The 19,541-nt window shown below is 37.7% G+C and overlaps 1 protein-coding gene across 1 annotated transcript; it reads left to right on the forward strand.

Moving 5' to 3' along the window:
- The first annotated feature begins 188 nt into the window (after nt 1-188).
- GTA2 (global transcription factor group A2) lies at nt 189-15,608 on the forward strand. The gene is made up of 22 exons (XM_011623260.3): nt 189-969; nt 4,357-4,586; nt 4,748-4,903; nt 4,984-5,145; nt 5,225-5,308; nt 5,458-5,528; nt 5,758-6,115; nt 6,205-6,360; nt 6,471-6,568; nt 6,678-6,726; nt 6,837-6,989; nt 7,069-7,212; nt 7,338-7,416; nt 7,583-7,744; nt 7,829-7,874; nt 7,959-8,053; nt 8,325-8,406; nt 10,042-10,102; nt 10,221-10,338; nt 10,452-10,595; nt 14,952-15,052; nt 15,301-15,608. Exons 1-22 carry the CDS (start codon nt 684-686, stop codon nt 15,541-15,543), a joined length of 3,078 nt encoding a protein of 1,025 aa, XP_011621562.1. The 5' UTR covers nt 189-683; the 3' UTR covers nt 15,544-15,608.
- Nucleotides 15,609-19,541: the final 3,933 nt, after the last annotated feature.

The following is a 19,541-nucleotide window of genomic DNA, read 5'->3' on the forward strand; positions in this document are numbered from 1 at the left end:
TATTTATAATTTTAAAATTTATTTATTTATTCATATTCATGATTTCCATGTTAGAGATTCTATGTCATTGAAAATTAAGTCTCAAAATTCATCTAAAAAATAGATTTATGAGGAGGCCCGCTTTTCTACATATGCGGGCATGGCAGGGCCGCATAGAAACCGGTTTCTTGATAAAAAGGAGGTTCTCAAGGGGAGAGTTGGCCGGGGCACGTAGGATCCGAAAACCAGTTCGGTCTTTCCAGACTCCTATCCGGTCTGCGATCGGTATAAAAAAAAAACCCTAGCTGTTCTTTTCTCTCTTTCGACTTAACCAGCCAACCCTCTCTCTTCGCTCCTGAGCCTAATTCCCCCTCCGCTTCTCTTTCTCTCTACTTAACCAGCAAGCCCTTCCCCCATCTCTTCGCTGCTCTTTCTCTCTGCTTAACGGGCAAACCCTTCCCCCATCTCTTCGCTTCTCTCTCTACTTAACCAGCAAACCTTTCCCCATCTCTTCGCTCCCAAACCTAATCCCTTCCCCATCTCTTCGCTCCCAAACCTAGTCCCTTCCCCATCTCCCAAACCTAATCACTTCTCCCTTTCTTCGCTCCTAAGCCTAATCCTTCATCACTTTGCTCCTAAACCTAATCCTTCATCAGTTTGCTCCTAAACCTAATCCTTCATCGGTGGGGTTTCGGATTGGTAGTATGGCGAGACATTATGAAGAAGACGAGGTTGAAGAAGAGCAGGAGGAAGAAGATTTGGAAGAGGAAGAAGATTTGGAGGAGGAGGATGAGGATTATGTTGGTGGAAGGAAGAAGAAGAACAAGAGATCAGAATTCTTAGATGATATGGCTGAAGAAGATGACGAGGAAGATGAAGAAGAGGATGACCGCCCCCGGAAGCGCAAGAGTCGTCCTGGTTCTGAGTTTTTTGATGACATGGCTGCTGTGGCAAGTGATGATGACGAAGAAGAAGAGGAAGGAGAAGCAGGTAAGCTTTATTTTAGTCCTCTCTCTCCCTATTGATTTTTTTTCTCTCTTTCTAATTTTCTTTTATCGATTTAATTACCACAAATTTATTTTTTTTCTCTCTTTCTAATTTTCTTTTATCGATTTAATTACCACAAATTTATGGGACGTGGAATTTTTATTTCAAGATGTAAGTTTGCTATTGTTCTCCTGATTTAATTACCACAAATTTATGGGACGTGGAATTTTTATTTCAAGATGTAAGTTTGCTATTGTTCTCCTGGGTAGTTGTTATGGGATTTGTATGCCCTAATAATGATTCATGCTGTAAAATCTTCTACATTGTGGTTCATGTCATTAATTTTTTTATTTTTTATTTGAAGAAAGGTTAACCTCGTTCATGTCATTAATTTTTTTATTTTTTATTTGAAGAAAGGTTAACCTGTATTAAAAAGAGATTACTTACATAATTAGAACAGAAAAAATACGGCAACCCACATATAACATTAAGGAGAGAGACTTATAGAAAGAAAAAAGAAGAGATGCTACTTAAATATCCAAAAAAAATTAGAAAACGAATTACAGAAACTTCAGAAACTGCGGGGCTGACTTCTTAGTAGTCTGCGAGTCTTCAAATCTGTCTGGCTTCGTTGCAAGAGATGGGCAGGGACCCGTGGTGAGAAGTTTCAGGAGAAGAGAAAGGTGATTGATAGAAAAAGAGAGATAAGCGGTAGAGCAGCAAGGTGATTGGTAGAAAAGAGAGAGAGATAAGCAGTAGAGCAGCAGAGAGAGAGCCCCGTGGTGAGAAGGCTCATAAGAGATAGATGAAAATGGAGAGCAGCCGAGAAAGAAAGAGGAGTTGAGATAAGTACTAAAGGAAAGGAGGAAAGAGGAGTTGAGATAAGTACTAAAGGAAAGGAGGAGTGAAAAGAGAGAAAGAGAGAGAGTAGAGGATCGGGCTGAGCCTTCATAACGGAATCTGTTCCACAAGGGAAGGAAGACGAGTGTGCTGAAAATGTTGCTGCCTTGTATGAGGTCGTCAGATCTCCCATTCTTGCTGCCCTTGCTGCTGGGAGCAGGCATGTGTTGAGGATGGCGGCAAGAAAGAGGGAGAGAAGGTTCCAGGGAGAGACTAGCATCAAAGGGGGGGATGGGAGGAGGGTAAGGTGGCGGCACACTTGAGAGCTCATGTACCTCGTGAGCCGGCGATATGATCAGACCATTAATGAGAGCAATAATGTGGGGGGAAGGCAGAGAGGAAGGCGCATCATCCAAAGGCGGCAATAGCTCAGTAGGATTAAATGCGGGGGATGACTAAGTACGAGGAAGATTGGGAGCGGGTGACACAATGTAGGGTTCAGAGTTCAAGGTCATGATGGGGTGGAAGACTTGAGGAGGATTATAAGGGAGAGGAGCGGAGCATGGAAGAGGAGCAGTATGGGCCATAGACTGAAAAGGAGTACTAGGATTGGGAGGCAACTCAGCAACCCTAGTGCACCACAGTCCAGCCATCGTGATCTGTAGGAGGAGGGCAGTCATGGCGGTTGGAACACTAGGCAGAGACCCTAATGGGGTAAGAAAGACCATTAATGTGGATGTGAAGGAGATCAGGGTGTTTAGAAGCTATCAAAATAACAAGGTTTCCTAAGGGGAGCGAACCTAAGGACTTCCAGTGAACCGAAAGGAATTCCTCACAGCAATTTCCCAAGGTTTTGAAAACCTGGTGAGTCTATGAATACCTTCTAATGAAATTTTAAAACTTACCTTTACGTTGAGCGTCCTGAGATTCATTCTACCTTTTTGAAGTTAGACGATCGCCTCGGAAGTTGAGCTTCGACCTTGGTTTAACATGAAGGGGTAAAGAAGGGTTCAGAAGGAATATGAGGCAAGCGCTGCTATGCAGGGGTTTGCAAATGACCTGGGGGGAGTTGAAAACTCTTTGGAGCCACTTAGCAATACCTTTAGAATCATTACACTGGCGAGAGAGTGTGCTAATGAAGGAGTTTTTCAAAGATGAAAGGCAGTCTGAAATTTTAGAGGTAAGGGGGAGCCAGACATGGGGGTTGGAGTTTAAGAATGAAACGTGGGAGGCTAAGTTTGGGGGCAACAGGGAAGAATTGGGCTGAGAAATGGGTTTTGGAGGGGCTGAAGGGAGGGGCTCTGAGGCAGAGGCCTTAGCAAAGGATTTCAAGGGTGATGGAGGGGAAGGAATGATGGGGGTGGATGGGTAATGGGAAGACGAGGTGGAAAGGGTAGAGGTGGAGGCTTCGGGGTAAATTAACTGCCTGTAATGGCGGTACAAGGGAGGGGAGTAAACGGGGGGAGCTTAGAATTAATTGCTTTCATTGTTAGTTTTGGAAAGTGTTATTTAGTGTAGGCATGAGTGTTTATTTAGTGTTTTAATAACCATATTCACTAATGTACCTAGCTCTTGGAGTAAACAGCACAAGTTTGTACATGTATAAACAAGATTTATCACTTTAATACTTCTTGAAAGCAAATATCATAAAAATATTGGAAAAAGGAAAAATAGGATAATAACTTATTAGAGATATATCTTGAAAGAGTGTTGTAACTTGTAATCATTTTCGATGTGACTGTTGAGGCCTACTTTCTTTAAAGGATTAAACTCAATAAAATATTGACTCATCTATTTTCTGGGAAAAATTGACTCTTTGGATCATAAGTCCTCTCAATTGGTAATGAAATAAGCTAGTGAATTTTCCTAGAATGTACATTTTTGTGCAAATGTTTATATTCTTTTTTTCTGTAAGATTGTGGAGAATGTGCGTAGATTGTAGGGTCTTTTGTAGGGGGAAATGACCATACCTGTTGTTCTTGATTTTCTTTGGGAGTGGTTATCCTGTTGTTTGAATTTTAGGAGCTTCAGACAGATCTAATCAAATCACCCCACTATGCCGAAATGTCAAACCTATAGGCTCAACCATGAATGGCACCTTAAACCTTTAAGCATAGCCATAAGTACCTAATGTGAATCTACTTTGCTCCCTGATCTTTGAACCTCTGCTTTAATGGCAAGAGAATGATGTTCCACTCTTGATGCTTTTTATAATGCGAGAACTCTGCTGCCTCAATTTTGATTTTCTACTGTTTGATATGAGTATGAAAAGAAATTTCTATAATTGAGATGATGAAGAATGTTTCCTCTTGGGTCTGAACGGTCATGGTGTTTATAGTCTTTTGCTGCTCTAATATTATCAATCTTGAAGCTTTCATGTCAGTGCTGTGATGTACTTCATAGAGACTAATCATCGAATTACAGTTTAATTCCTAAAAATGCTAGAATTCATTATTTGAAGCAATTATGCATAGCCCTATTTTAGTATTTCTCAACAAAACGGAAACATTTTGCATAATTATATATCTTAATTTCATGTTCATGTGACAGATTTTATTGACGTGGGAGATGAGTTGCAAGAGGAGGATGAACGGCGGGTGCATCGTCGACCTTTCCTTCCACGCGAGGAAGAGCAAGATGTGGAAGACCTTGAAAGGTTAATTCAAGAAAAATATGGCCGTTCAGATCACTTAGAATATGATGAGGAGACGACGGATGTTGAACAACAAGCTCTTTTGCCCTCAGTGAAAGATCCAAAGCTTTGGATGATCAAATGCGCGGTATGTTGAGCAAGTGAGGGAGAGAGAACAAAAGGAGGAGGACATTTCCTTTTATCTCTTTGTTCATACTCTTAACTTTTCATGTTTCTTCATGTATCTAGTTTTCTTGACATGCTCCTAAACTGTCCATTTCTTGTGCAATGTTTCCTGTTTTTTATCAGATTGGCCATGAAAGAGAGGTGGCTTTCTGCTTGATGCAGAAATGTATCGATTTGCAATCGCAAGGAGTAGAACTGCAGATCATGTCGGTAATTGCATTGGATCATTTAAAGAATTATATATACATTGAAGCACACAAGGAAGCTCATGTCAAGGAGGTATGCCCCCATCAATAACTTTTGTTTGTGTGTATGCACTTCATTTTCTGGTTTTTGTTTATACTATTCCTTGGGTCCAGGCTTGTAAAGGAATGCGACACATCTATTCATATACCAAAGTGTTGCTTGTTCCAATCAAAGAGATGACGGATGTTCTGTCAGTTGAGAGTAAATCCGTTGAGCTTTCAAAGGATACATGGGTGCGTGTGAAGCTTGGAACTTATAAAGGAGACCTGGCAAAGGTATATTTGTCTTTCATTTTCCTTTCTTGGGTTATTCCTATTGCCTTTATGGAAATTTATGGATGCCGACCCTCTGCAGGTTGTAGATGTTGATAATGTCAGGCAAAGAGTTACAATAAAGCTTATCCCAAGGATCGACCTCCAAGCTTTGGCCAACAAAATGGTAATCTTCTATTTGGTTTTCCATCTTCACATATCATTTCCTTTTTGTATTGCACTTTGGCTGTAATGTACACGACATGGTAAGCATTTCACTGTTTGAGTCTTCTTGATAGATACACCATATGATAAACCATTTCTTTATTGTATCAGGAGGGCAGGGAGGTTGGGAAGAAGAAGAACTTTGTTCCTCCACCGCGGTTTATCAACACCCGTGAGATGAAGTAAAATATGATATACTCCTATTGTGCATTTAATGATGGGAAAGTATACTATATTGCAAGGGGCTATGGAAAACTATCTTTCATTTGGTCCTCACCATTCATTAAAAAAATGGATGGTGATGACCTCAATCAACCATGACTTTTTGAAGATATCATAGCCCATTGTTACTTTACATATTTGAGTTCAACTGGGATTGGTAATAACTTGTTATTAATTTTATTATTTCAGGGATATGCATATCCCTGTTGAACGAAGGCGGGATCCAGCTACAGGGGAATATTTTGAAACTATTGATGGGATGATGTTCAAAGATGGCTATCTTTATAAAACTGTGTCAATGAAGTCTATTAGTTCTCAGAACATACATCCCAGTTTTGATGAACTAGAGAAGTTCCGGAAACCTGGAAAAGATTCAAATGGTGATATGGCCAGTTTGTCAACCTTGTTTGCAAATAGAAAAAAGGGACATTTTATAAAAGGAGATGCAGTAATCGTTGTCCGTGGTGATCTCAAGAATCTGATGGGATGGGTCGAGAAGGTTGAGGAAGAGAATGTATACATAAGATCGAAGATGCCAGGCTTAAAGGTAGTTATTCCCTGATTTTATGTTTCTCAAGTTCAGAATCAGTTTTTTATCACAATATTGTATCATAAATCCTGCTACATGCCTTGCAGGAAACCCTGGCTGTTAATGAGAAAGAACTTTGTAAATACTTTAAACCTGGAGACCATGTGAAGGTAGTCTCAGGCGCTCAGGAAGGAGCTACCGGTATGGTTGTCAAGGTGGAGGGACATGTTCTCATCATCTTATCGGACACCACCAAGGAAGATGTAAGTAACTTCACAATTTTGTATATATCTCACAGGTCATAATGTAAGAGTGAATTCCTCTTAGCTTGTAAGGCCCATTTGCTCATTTTGTTTGCGATTTGTGTATTCAGATCCGAGTTTTTGCTGATAATGTGGTGGAAAGTTCTGAAATAACTTCCGGTATTACAAAAATCGGAGATTATGAGTTACATGATCTAGTGCTTCTGGAGTAAGTTGATATTTCTTTTGGCAATTATTAAAATAAGTAGATATTTTTTGACATGAACAGATTTTATTGCGTCTTTCCTTTTAACATGCGGGAGTCAATTGCATTGCAGTAACTCCAGCTTTGGTGTTATCATAGGTGTAGAGAGTGATGCATTTCAGGTAAGGAAGTGTGGCTCTAAATTTTTCAGTTACATTTTAAATTATTTTAATTTGTTTGGTGGAGCCCTTACATTTTAAATTCAAAATAATCATTTTAACTTCTTTCCCAGGTTCTCAAAGGAGTTCCCGAGAGAGCAGAGGCTGTTTTGGTTAAGTTGAGGGAGATTAGAAACAAGATAGAGAGGAAGCGTAGTGCCCAAGATCGCTATGGTAGCACCGTATCTTTGAAGGATATCGTTAGGATTCATGATGGACCCTGTAAAGTAAGATTCTATTATCTGAACTGTTCAAATGAAGCCGAACTCTTTTCTTAGTAAATAACTATAAGTTACTATTCTGTAGGGGAAGCAAGGCCCTGTGGAACATATTTATAATGGGATTATGTTCATACGTGATCGCCATCACCTTGAAAATTCTGGGTTCATTTGTGTGAAAGCTCAATCCTGTGTTGCCATAGCTGGATCTCGTGGAAGTAGTGATAGAAGTGTAAGCTTAACATCACCTTTGGATTTTGGAGCTAACTCTTGTGTTCATCCAGTCTCTGAATAACCCCTTTTGTTATTGATGTCTACCATGCTTATGATTTATTTCTTGATGAATCTCTTCTGCAGGGTACAGATTCTTTGGTTTCAAGATTTGATAGGTTGAGGTCTCCAAGTCGGCTGCCTAGAGGAGACCCTCAGCAATATTGTATGTTCTTCTATTTACAATATTTAGGGGAATTTTATATGGTACTCATTATGGGCACTAAAGAGTCCCGATGTTGTTAAAAAATAATAATAATGGAACACCTGACATATTTAGTGGGAGACAATTCTGTATAGTGTACCAACTTTTTGATTTCATGATACTGCAGCTGGGGGAAGGGGTAGAGGGGGTAGAGGGGGGAAAGATGCTTTGGTTGGGAATACTATCAAGATCCGTGTGGGTCCCTTCAAGGGCTACCGTGGTCGTGTAGTAGATGTTAATGGTTCAACTGTTCGAGTTGAACTGGAATCACAAATGAAGGTGGTTACTGGTAAGTACTTTTGTGTTATTAATGGGATTGCCTTTTGTATTGGTTTTCTTTTATTTTTGACAAAGGGTCTGTTCTAATATGCAGTTAATAGGAATCAGATTGCTGATGCTGTAGTTATGACGACACCTAGGTAAAATGGTCATTGCCTTTTCTATTATTGTTTGGCTGGGAAGTTTGAACTGTTTATGAATATTGGCTTTTATGTGGTTACCAGGGATTCATCTCAACGGTATGGGTTGGGAAGTGAGACGCCAATGTATCCATCACGAACCCCAATGCACCACATGACTCCGATGAGAGATGCAGGAGGTATGCATTTATTGTGGTGGTTTTAATTTTTAACGTTCTTGAAATAATTCTGCATTACATTAGCATTTTGGTAAATTGATGCAAATTTCTTTGACAAGGTGGCAAAAGCTGTCTTGTGTTACTTTTTTTCTTTTTTAGGTTTTGGTTCATTGAGTCATGTTTTCCTATTCTTGTGTCATGAAACTGATTGCCTCTTTTTTCATCTGCGTAATGCCATATCCCATTGGATATGAAATTCACTTTCCTGTTGTCTCATGATGACTCTGTACAGGGGCCACTCCAATCCATGATGGAATGCGAACTCCCATGCGTGACCGTGCATGGAATCCTTATGCACCAATGAGCCCACCAAGGTATGACTTTGTCATATAGGCTTTATACGTTTCTTTGTGTGACCCATGGGAATTAGTATAGTTCAGGCTCCTTTAGGCTTATAAAGTTATGGAGCCCTTCTCTCCATTTTGTCTAAGAAATAGAGCTGTTAGATTGGAAGTTTTCAGAAAAAAATATAGGCTTGAACTTGAAAATTTTTCCTCAGGGAACTTCCAAGCTGCAGGATCGATGTTATGCATACATAGCATCTCCATCTGCTAAATGTTCTAATGTAGGGTCGGCTATTGAGCAACGAGTATACTTGTGAAGAAGCTAAAGCATGTTTGATGGATATTTCATATTTCAGCACGGGGATTTATTATCTTACATGCACATGTTTTTCCTAGAAATTTCTTGTGTATGGTTTTGGAGGTGATGGCAATATTTATTATTTAAGATAATTGTCGGCGGTATCAAAGGAAAATAATGTTTATTACATATAGCAAACTTAAAAAACCAGCATATGTACTTTTCGATTCAACGGAACACAAATTTAAATTCAGCATGAACATCTTTGAGGAAGAAGTCAGCATGCATGTACTTCTTACAAGAAAAATTATGTTCTGCCTTAACTTGTCTAAAAATCCTTTGGAGGACTTCAGCAGATAAAGAAATATGATCTGAAACCCTCATAGAATATGAGTTCTGCCTTTTGTAAAAGAAACACATTAGTGATATGTGTGACACAAAAATCCATAAGTTTCTAATTTAATAACTTGATTATTCTCAACATTCGTTGGCTTTAGACTTTTGGTTCTTTATCTTGTCGAAACAAATATTCCAGTTTTGTAAATTCTTAATTTCTAATTTAAGAGTTTTTTATTGTTTAAAAGTAATTTTACTGATTTAAAGCAGGGAATATGAATGGCTTGGGGGTTTGTGTTCCGTACCCTCTTTGAAAGTACAAAATTTTCTTTTCTTATATAATTTTTTAGATTTCAAAGTTCTAAATTTTTACTTGAAAGAAAAAGAATAAGATTCTTTTTTTAGTGTTTATTTTTTATTACAAGTTTTTATTAGTTAAATAAATTGCCAATTTAAAGTAAAGATTCATTATGTTTTGTATTGTCCTATTGGCTTAAGGGTACAGTTATATATGGTGGCAAAGGAAGTCAGGTTGCAGCATTTTACACCGTTCAATTTAGTTGGAATATGTAGATTTGCCTTGTAAGACCTTATCAAATTTTTGAGTCTTCAAAGACGTGCCAAATCTACATCTTCCAACTAAAACAAACAGTGTACAATGTTGCAACCTTCTTCTAGTAAGATTGCCACCATATATATATATATATATATAGGGAGAGAGAATGAGTGAAAGCATGAGCACTCTCACTATTATATAAATACATAGGGCCTCTCTCACTGTTATAGTCCCCATATTAAGTAAGTAGAGAAACCCATGCTAGGTTGTGGTTCCATTAAAGGAGAACTATTATCTTCTTAAAATTGTCAAAACTATGAATGGACAATGAAATACTAATGCTCTATTTAATGTTCTATTTGAAAATTTAAGTTGTTTTTTACATTATTTCATGTAATTGACATCTTCTGGTGTGTTATTGAATTCCTCAACTAACATGTTGGATTATATCATCCAATGTTTATGACATAATCAGGGATAACTGGGAAGATGGAAATCCTGCCTCTTGGGGGGGTTCAACTAGTCCCAGTTACCAGGTTAGAACTTGTATCATATTGTGGCTCAGTTGCATGAAGGCATTGATGTTGTTATTCATTTGAAATTTAAATTTTCCTTATTATTCTAGTATTCCAACATTTCATTTTTTTACATCAGCCTGGAACTCCATCAAATAGACCTTATGAAGCACCAACTCCTGGCTCAGGATGGGCTAGTACTCCAGGGGGTAATTATAGCGAAGCTGGAACTCCTAGAGATGCCAGCCCAGCTTATGGTAGGTGTTTCTCTATTAACCTATCATGCTTTTATATTTGTGTGTGTTTGTGTTTTTTCCCCCTAATAGTGGTAAATGTGAGTACATGTTGCTCTTCATTTATTGTGTTTCAGCAAATGCTCCCAGCCCCTATTTGCCATCAACTCCGGGTGGACAGCCGATGACACCAAGCTCGGCAGCCTACCTACCTGGAACTCCTGGTGGACAACCAATGACCCCGGGAAATGTTGGCCTTGATGTCATGTCGCCCGCAATGGGTTAGTTCCCATGCCTTGTTTTATGAATTCCTTTTATCTGCGAACGTCTCTCTTTCTCTCTCCCACACACACACACACACATACACACACAATTTGTTTTGTCTAGAATTTTGAATTCTGGAAAATTTTTATGAATTCCTTTTATTTGTTTTGTCTTCTAGTTAGTTATTAGTTTTTTCAATGATATACATTCTTCTAGGACTGAATGATAAACCTGTTGTTGATAATATCTCATTAGAGAAGACCCCTCTGATTCTCTAAATGTAAAGATGAAGAAAATATTCACATCTGAGAGCAGAAGGCATGATCAACTTTTTACCTTGCATTGTTCTTCCCTTTCACACCATCTCCATGATCTGGTTTTTTACCTTGCCATATTCTTCCCTCCGTCCCTCTCTCTCTCTCTCATGGTTTTTGTTATCTAAAGCTCCCTGCATTCTCTAAGAGATCTACTAAATTCAAAACTAGCTCCTCCCCTTCCAATTTTTTCCCCATTCTGTACAGACAGGTCGTTGCCTCTGTTTATGGGGCTTCATATGATGTGGAATGACCCCCATATCTTTATTTGAAATTTGACTACTAAGCTTTGTGCCACATCTTAGAGACACAAATGCCAATTAGGCGTTTAAAAGTGTTACTAAGCTTTTTCTGCATGTGTTGCCATTATGAGTTGTTTGGAACAGTGATGTTCCTTTTCAGTCTGGTCTACTCTTTGAACCGGTTGTTAATAAGACCATTTCGGCCCCTGTTTTTTTTTTCCCCCCAAAAAAATCAAGGTTCAATGGGGGGTATTTTTTGTCTTTTTCTATTTCTAAAGGGCCCTAAAAGTACAAAAAAAAAGGCTAGGGTTTTAAAGGGTCATACAGAGATCCTACGAGAGAGAAAAAGAGGCTTATGCAACCCTCTCTCTCTCTCTTTCAAGTCTCCATTGAAACTCCCATGGCAAAGATTCCGGTCAAGATTCAACCCAAGGTAGGTTTTTTTTGTCCTTTAATGTTCTTTAATAGTTAATTTAGAGAAGGCAAGAATAAATGAAAATAATATGTTTTGGACTTTTTGGGCTTAGGACGTTAGGATTCTATAAACCTAAATTTTTCAAATTTTTTTTTTTTTGGGTTACAATTTTTTATTATTTTAAAGGGCTTTTACAATTTGTATGAGCCCCTCAAAAGTTAAACAGAAAATGCGAAAATAAAGAACAAAACAACTACAACAAAACAGAAAAAAAGGATAATATTTTTTTGCCCTTATTTTTTTTCTTAACTTTTGGTTTTAAATTTTTATGGGCTTGTACCATTACATTTTGTAAAAGTCCTTGAACTATGAATTAGAAAATAATAAAAAAAAGGAATATATTTGTTTGGTGCATTTCTTTCGTATTTCCTATTTTAATTTTTATAATTGCAAGGGCTTTTACATTCTGTAAAAGCCGTTAAAATTTTGAATCAAAAATTAAAAAAAAAAAAACAGAAATATGTTTGCAGTTTCTTGCATATTTTTTACTACCGCTTGAATCGATGAATCGGTTCAGTCCAGCTGGTCTGGCCAAACCTTTACTCTCACCAGATTCAGTCATTTGTTCGGTCCTGAAAACATCGGTTTGGGACCCTTTCATATGCAAATCCTTCTTTTGCATATACAAGTTTCGATAGCCTAGGTTCATTTTGGTGTATTTTTTGAGATCATATCCAGGATATTTATATCCTCAAAACCTCTCATGTCCAGCATTTGCTCATTCTGAAAAAAAGGAAGAAAGAAAGACAGAGAATGAGCAAATGCAAGCTTTTCATAAAATTGGCTTTTTGTATAGGGGCGGGCTTTTTTTTCTCACTCCTCTTCCCCTTTTTATTAACATTATGATATATAATTCTCTATAATTATTATAATAATGATATTATTCCAATAGTTGTAAAATTCATGTTTAATAAACAATCTAAAAAATATTCATGTTTAATTTTTATTATTGTTATTATTATTATCATCAACATTAAAATGTTTATTATTGGAATGTTGATCATTTAAATATCTGCTTAAATAAATATCTACTTTAAAAATAATGCTATGATGAGTGGAGTATATTTTGTTTGTCATGTGGTACCCATAATTTAAAATTATTGATTAAGAATACATATTTAATAAAAATGTCCCAATGATTCTGTTTGAATAAGCAATATGTTAGAGAGAGAGAGAGAGAGAGAGAGAGGGAGAGAGAGAGGTATAGATGGCATATTTCCAGGACATCGTTTCAATTGGAGAGATACCAGTATGTAATGATCAAATATAAAATTCAACAACTAAACTGGTTTAACATCAAATTTCCAAAACCAGGTTTAACATTAAGACGAGCTAAACAGGGAAATTCTTATATACTGGGTTCATTCAAAAGCTACCCAAACGACATGGTTCCTAAAACCAGATTTTACAGATACTAGAATCTCCATGTCAAGGATTTGATGCATAACTAGGTTTTGCGCATATCAGGTCCCAAACGACCCATTGACTCTGTGGCTTTTCATTTCCATCAATTACTTATTATTTTTTGGGCATGTCTAGTGCATTCCTCATTTCCATTGTGATTAAGTGCTTAGACATGTTTTTAGGGTGCAAAAGGCAGCACATTTTCTTGTAAAAAATGTGAATTAGAAATTGTCAGACCTCACTTCCTCTCTCTCACACAAACACATGGTAACACATATGTAGGCAGGTTTTACAGGGGTAATTCTCTAACTACACCATGCGCGGCGCCAAGCCTCAATCGTTGCTCTACCGAGGCTAGGCCAACCTTCCCACCAATGCACAAGAAAGAGTTTAGAGCCAACCAAACACACAAGGGCACACACAAACACAACAAATAGCCAATGGCCTTAGACCAACGTGTTCCACTATACAATTGAAATGTGTATGCAACCATGGTCCTCACACTCTGGTCTGGGCAAGGGGTACTTGTAGCCCCATGGTTTCATACGAATTTCAAATGACACTGCCATAATGGTCATGCCACCACCATGTCCGGCTGCATGGAGGCCACCTGCTCACCATATACATATACTCTGGGTCGGCCACTTGGTCGCCCACCACTTGGGTCGGTTACACATTGACTACCCATGTCCCACGTTATGCGCCAGTAAGGCGTAACTGCCCACTATTCATGGTGAGCATTATGCCTACCTTCCCCACTCCTTCAATCCACGCCTCTGGCTCTTGAGTGGAGGGGGCCGGTTACACCTGGTCATCCCACAATGCTAGAGGTTGATTAGCGATGCACCTGCATGGGATAGTTACACACATGCACTACCACTCACACATTAAGGCCTAGACCGTTACATAACTCCTTACCGGGGTAGTTACACTGTTTGAACCCACATATAGCCATCTTTGTCACACCTGCCCAGCTAGGTGTATGGCTCGCCTCTTGCACATGGCCCTCTTGATCATGTCCTGTCCGATTGAGCCATCTCTTAGCCACCAGCCCACTTTGTTCTTTGCCCAAGGCCTCATGCCAAGGGTCTTTAGCCACCACTCGCCTGCGCATGCGCCATGCACCTAGTGCTGCACACCCGTGTGAAGGGTCACTCACTTCTCTCAGCTATGGTTGTAAGCCTAAAGAACAGGACCTTCGTGAGTTGTAGCTCCGCTTTGTCAAAGTGGCATATGTGCTGCCTGATGCGCCGAGGGGTTATCTGATCCTTAGCCATCAAGGTGCAACACACACCACTTAGCCTTCACCACATGCATTACACTGCTAGTTGGCCTGCTCCACGCACCAGCTGCACATCTAGCTGCAACATGCGCACCAGGCTGTGCACAAGGCCGCCTACACCACACGCACCAGGTTGCCCGCACATTAGGCACCAGGCTGCATGCACCACATGGGGTTTAGGGAAAAGGGGCCTGATAGCAGGCTAGATGCGGCTACCCAAATGACATTTTCCTAAAACCAGATTTTACATACTCTAGAATTTACATATCCAGGATTTGATGCATAACTAGGTTTTGCGGAAACCAGGTCCCAAACGATTCATTAACTATGTGGCTTTTTATTTCCATAATTCCATCAATTACTTATTATTTTTTGGGCATGACTATTGCATTTCTCATTTCCATTGTGATCAAGTGCTTAGACATGTTTTTAGGGTGCAAAAACCATCAAATTGTTGTAAAAAATGTGAATTAGAAAATGTCAGACTCTCACCCACCCTCACACAAACGCACATGATTGCACATGTAATCATGCTAGATCTGGTTTGATTAGTTTTGTTTTCTTTTTCTTTGTTCTTTTTTGTCTTCGGTTCAAATTAGCAATGAAAGCCTCGTAATGTTGGCCCACTACATTGTTTTATAAATGATTTGTGGCAGGTGGTGAAGGCGATGGGCCATGGTTCTTACCTGACATTCTCGTAACTGTGCGGAGGCCAGGAGATGATCCAAGCGTGGGAGTTGTCAGGGAGGTGCTCTTGGTATGACCTCATATGCTTATGAATTTAACCTCATATTCTTGGATTTATCAGCTGACTTTCTTTTCTTTTATATATTTCAATTGCTTCAAGTTCGTGACTTGTGTACCTTCTCTTGTAAACTAAAATTGGGATATGTTCCTTTTTTGTATAAATGGCAAAAAAATTGAATGGTTGTCACAACCTTGTGTGGTTGCTCAATTATCTATGCTGCAATTGTTTTTCTTATTACGTTGCCTCTTTCTTCACAGGATGGATCGTGCAAGGTGTCGATGGGGACATCGGGAAATGGAGAGAGCGTTACCGCGAATCCAACTGAGTTGGAAGTGGTGTTGCCCAAGAAATCAGACAAGATTAAGATTATGGGTGGGGCTCAGCGTGGTTCTACAGGGAAGCTAATTGGTGTCGATGGCACTGACGGGATTGTTAAAGTTGACGATACCTTAGATGTGAAAATTTTGGACATGGTTTATCTAGCAAAACTAGCCACATAATGTATAATTATTTGTTGTATTATCCGGTTTCCCGTTAATTTTATCATTTAGTTGTTTTGCAAGCCTGTTCGGTATGTGTAATGTGCATGTGCATGTGTATGCGCTTTTTGAGAGAGAGACTGCAGCATAGAGTAGATCAATTTAGAAGGCATTTGTTGCTCTGTGGTCCTTAGGCTAGAGCCATCAATCCAAATTAATAAAGAAGGAACCATATTGAAATCTTTATTTTGGTAGTGATTTATGCCATTTAATGTATTTCAGTTTTTGATGCCTTAAAAAAGTGTAAAATTAATGCCATCCAATTGAAATTGATTGTATAAAACAATGCAATCTTAATTATTAAAAAATGAAGTGCATTGAAATCTTAATTATTCAAATCTGTGGAAATGCGTCTCTGGAAGTTGGTATTTGCATTTTCTAGAATATGGGTGTATGACGTTTGACGCATTTGGAAGCGACCAGGAAGATGCCAATCCTTGTTCGGAATTTGTTTTTCTAAAAAGTTCGCATTTTTTCATGAATTATTTTTATTCAAAAAATTAACCATTTCCAATGTTGTGTTTATTGAACTCTTTTTTCTAGTGTTTGTCATGTGAGACAGCATTTCAAAATTATCGATTTTGCAATTTCATTTATAACACCAACAAAAATTTGACATGATATATATTGCTCATGAAGATGTATTTTATGGGTGAAATAACAAAGTGTGCGATAGGTCTGAATTTTTTTTTTTTAGCCCTTAGTCGTTATTGTTATAACGTGCGATTTTTATTAGGGTGGCAACTTTAAACAATCCAATTAAGTCGTACTTCCAAATTTTGTCCGAACATGTAATTTTGGTGTAAATTTTTTTTAAAATTATCTCAAAAACTATTTTCATAGCTAATTATGAAAATTTAAAATTTCAAAAATTGTCAAAATAAATACACCTATAAATGTGTGAAAATCTTGAAAATTGATGGTTTAGATAATGTGTTGTAAGATGCAATATTTATGAGGCTTAAATTTTTTTTTTTCATACATCTCGATGTCGAGATGATCAATTAAAAGGTTTATCAGCCTTAAAACAGCATTCTCCGATGTTTGGGGTGCATATGTAATTCCAGGTTTACATTTTAAGGTTGTAAATTATTTAATTTTTTTCCATAAATAGGAGGGAGAGGGTTACAATGGACCCAAGTAGGCCGTACTTATAAACATTCACAAATTACATAGCTTAAAACAATTAATCTAAAAGTCCACTATGCACCATTTTCAATGCATATTAAAAATATATATATATTTTCATAGATCCCACTTTCAACTTTTATTTTTTTCTAAATTCAAAATTTAGAAACATATCTTCTAACCCTCAAATAATTTTATCTATTTTTATTCTAACTTTTAACCTATAAACATTTTAAAAAACTATCTTTTTTTCTAACTCTCTCTCCTCAAGTGTCTCTCTCTCTACTGCAACCCATTTCTTTCTGGCTCAAACTGTTCTTTCTCTCTCTTTCTGTGACCCATTTCTTTCCGGTTCAACAATGGTGGAAAATTTCAGCGATTTTGTGTTAAGAGCTCAAGAATAGGCTTCGACTTCTTGAAAAAAAAAAAATGTGTAAGGGTGAAAAGGCAGAGGCTAAGAAGAGGTGAAAAGGCAGAGGCTAAGAAGAGGCCGTGAGTCCTGTGCTTTCATGGATATAGAACGAGTGCTCAGATTCTTAGACAATAGGTCGGAAAATGGGGAGATTCAGTGACTGATAAACTGGATTTGGTTTTCGTCGACGCCCCTTTTCCAGCATAAGGGGCTTTCGTCACCTTCTTCTGATTCATCTAAAGACGCCATTCCAAAAAAAAAAAAAAAAACCTCCAAATTTTGGGGAGGCCATCTCTGGTTTCAATAGGAAGAAGAGAAAAGGGTAAAATTTCTCTCTCTTCGGTAGTGGAGACCATATGTGGTTTCAGTGGCCTCTTCGTCTGCAATTGCATATGAGAAGACAAACCCTAATCCTAACCCTAACATGCAGCGGTTTCAGTGGCCTCTTCCTCTTCAATTGCATATGAGAAGACAAACCCTAACATGCGGCATGCAATGGCTGCTTGGGCTGCGTCTCCAAGCCATGGAATCATGTATGACGAGACATGGAAAGCGGTTGATGACCTAGAAATTATAGTGAAGAGGTTGAAGGTGAAGCAGATGAAGGATGGGAAGATAAAGGGCTAAACTCTTGGTGATGGCTTCTCGGATCCTGGTTGGTCTCGAGAACTTGGCTCTGATAGAGAGAGATGGAGGGGATGGGAAAACGGAAAAAAGAGAGAGTTGGGGGAGATAGAGAGAGAGAGGGGGTTTGAGAGGTTGATAGGGAGAGAGAGAGAGAGAGAGAGAGAGAATCATCTCAAGAGAGAGATGGGCTTAGAAAAATATTGTTTTTTTTAAATTTGTTGGGGGCTAAAAAAATTAGTAAAAAATAAATAAAATATATTTAGAATGTAAGGAGATATAATAAAACGAATTTTTATATAAAAAGATATGTTTTATAATTTTAAGTCAACAGAGAAATAAAAATTAAAAAATAAAATCTATGGAGATATTTTTCTTATTAAAACCCATGTTTCAAAATTACATCATTCCCATAACATAATCATTTTATTTATTAAAAAATAGGAAGTTAAAAAGAAAATTGACGCGGATCGAAAAGATCATTTCGCATATGCCCATGTCAACAACTGATCCAAGAGCTACGTTGGAGGTAGAACAATGCCGAATCTCTTTAGAGCGTTATACCAATATTCATGCTCGGTAAGTTTTAGTTTTGAAACCTAGACATATTCCAAAACATGATACCAATTCTTTTCAAACTAAATTTCTAAACCAATGTGACATGCAAACATGAAGAACCTACTACATCCATGACCGCCACGGACATACCATAACCATGACGGGGCGAAACATTATAACAATTCGTTTATAGGTGTTTTTAAGATTTTTTTCATATGTATATATATATAAAAATCTTCCCAACACTTATAGCAAACACTACCGGACAATCGTAGAAAAAAAATAAAAAATGAAATATTATTGGACAATCATGACCGTACGATGAATTTTGAAAGGTGATGAAAATAGGAGAAATCACTGACGTTTTGTAGTATTTTCTTATATATATATATATATAATGAAACAATCTTCAAACACCAAACACCATGTTATATATATATATATATATATATAATGAAACAATCTTCAAACACCATTTGGGCCATTTGTTTGATTCAAATTTTAAAATATATACTATTTTCATTCTAATGAATAATTACAAAACTAAAATAAACCGTCAATTTGGATAAGATGTTTACCATAAAACGGAACCTAGAAAGTATTTTGTTAGCCCTATTAATATAAACCGTCAATTTGGATAAGATGTTTAGATCTAGGCCTTAGAAGGAATTTTTTTTTTTTCAATTTTTTTAGATGGTTTTATTATTCATTAGATGAACAATGTTAACAAAAATAGCAATGAGTTTGTAAAGGCTAAAATATTGAAATTCACCATATCTAAAATTCAAATTGAACTTTTCTTTTGAGGGGGATTGATTATTGAGATGAAGAGTGTGTGAACAAAATTTTGAGTCATATAACTACCACAAATATGATTTTTCTAAAAGTACGGTTGCATTATAGTACAATACAACCGTTATATGAAATCACTACGCATATATATAATACACACACGGAAAAAACACATAGGCCCTCTCGCACACAAAAATATCCTCTTTCTCTCAACACAAACATGACAAAGCACATAAGCTCATAAGCTCTCTCTCTAAAAAGATAAAGCACAGAGTCTCTCTCTCTCTCTCAAGAATAAGCTCTCTCTCCCTCCTCTCTCTCTCTCTAAAGATCAAACACGTAAGCTCTCTATCTCTCTAAAGCAAGCTGGCATAAAAAAAATTTCTCGAGTTACAGTAACACATCAAAGCTGCAAATAACAATCACTTCGATAAACCTACCGTAA

Source organism: Amborella trichopoda, chromosome 3, assembly GCF_054954075.1.
Source record: "Amborella trichopoda isolate Santa Cruz 75 chromosome 3, AtrichopodaSantaCruz75HAP2 v2.0, whole genome shotgun sequence".
Lineage (NCBI taxonomy): Eukaryota > Viridiplantae > Streptophyta > Magnoliopsida > Amborellales > Amborellaceae > Amborella > Amborella trichopoda.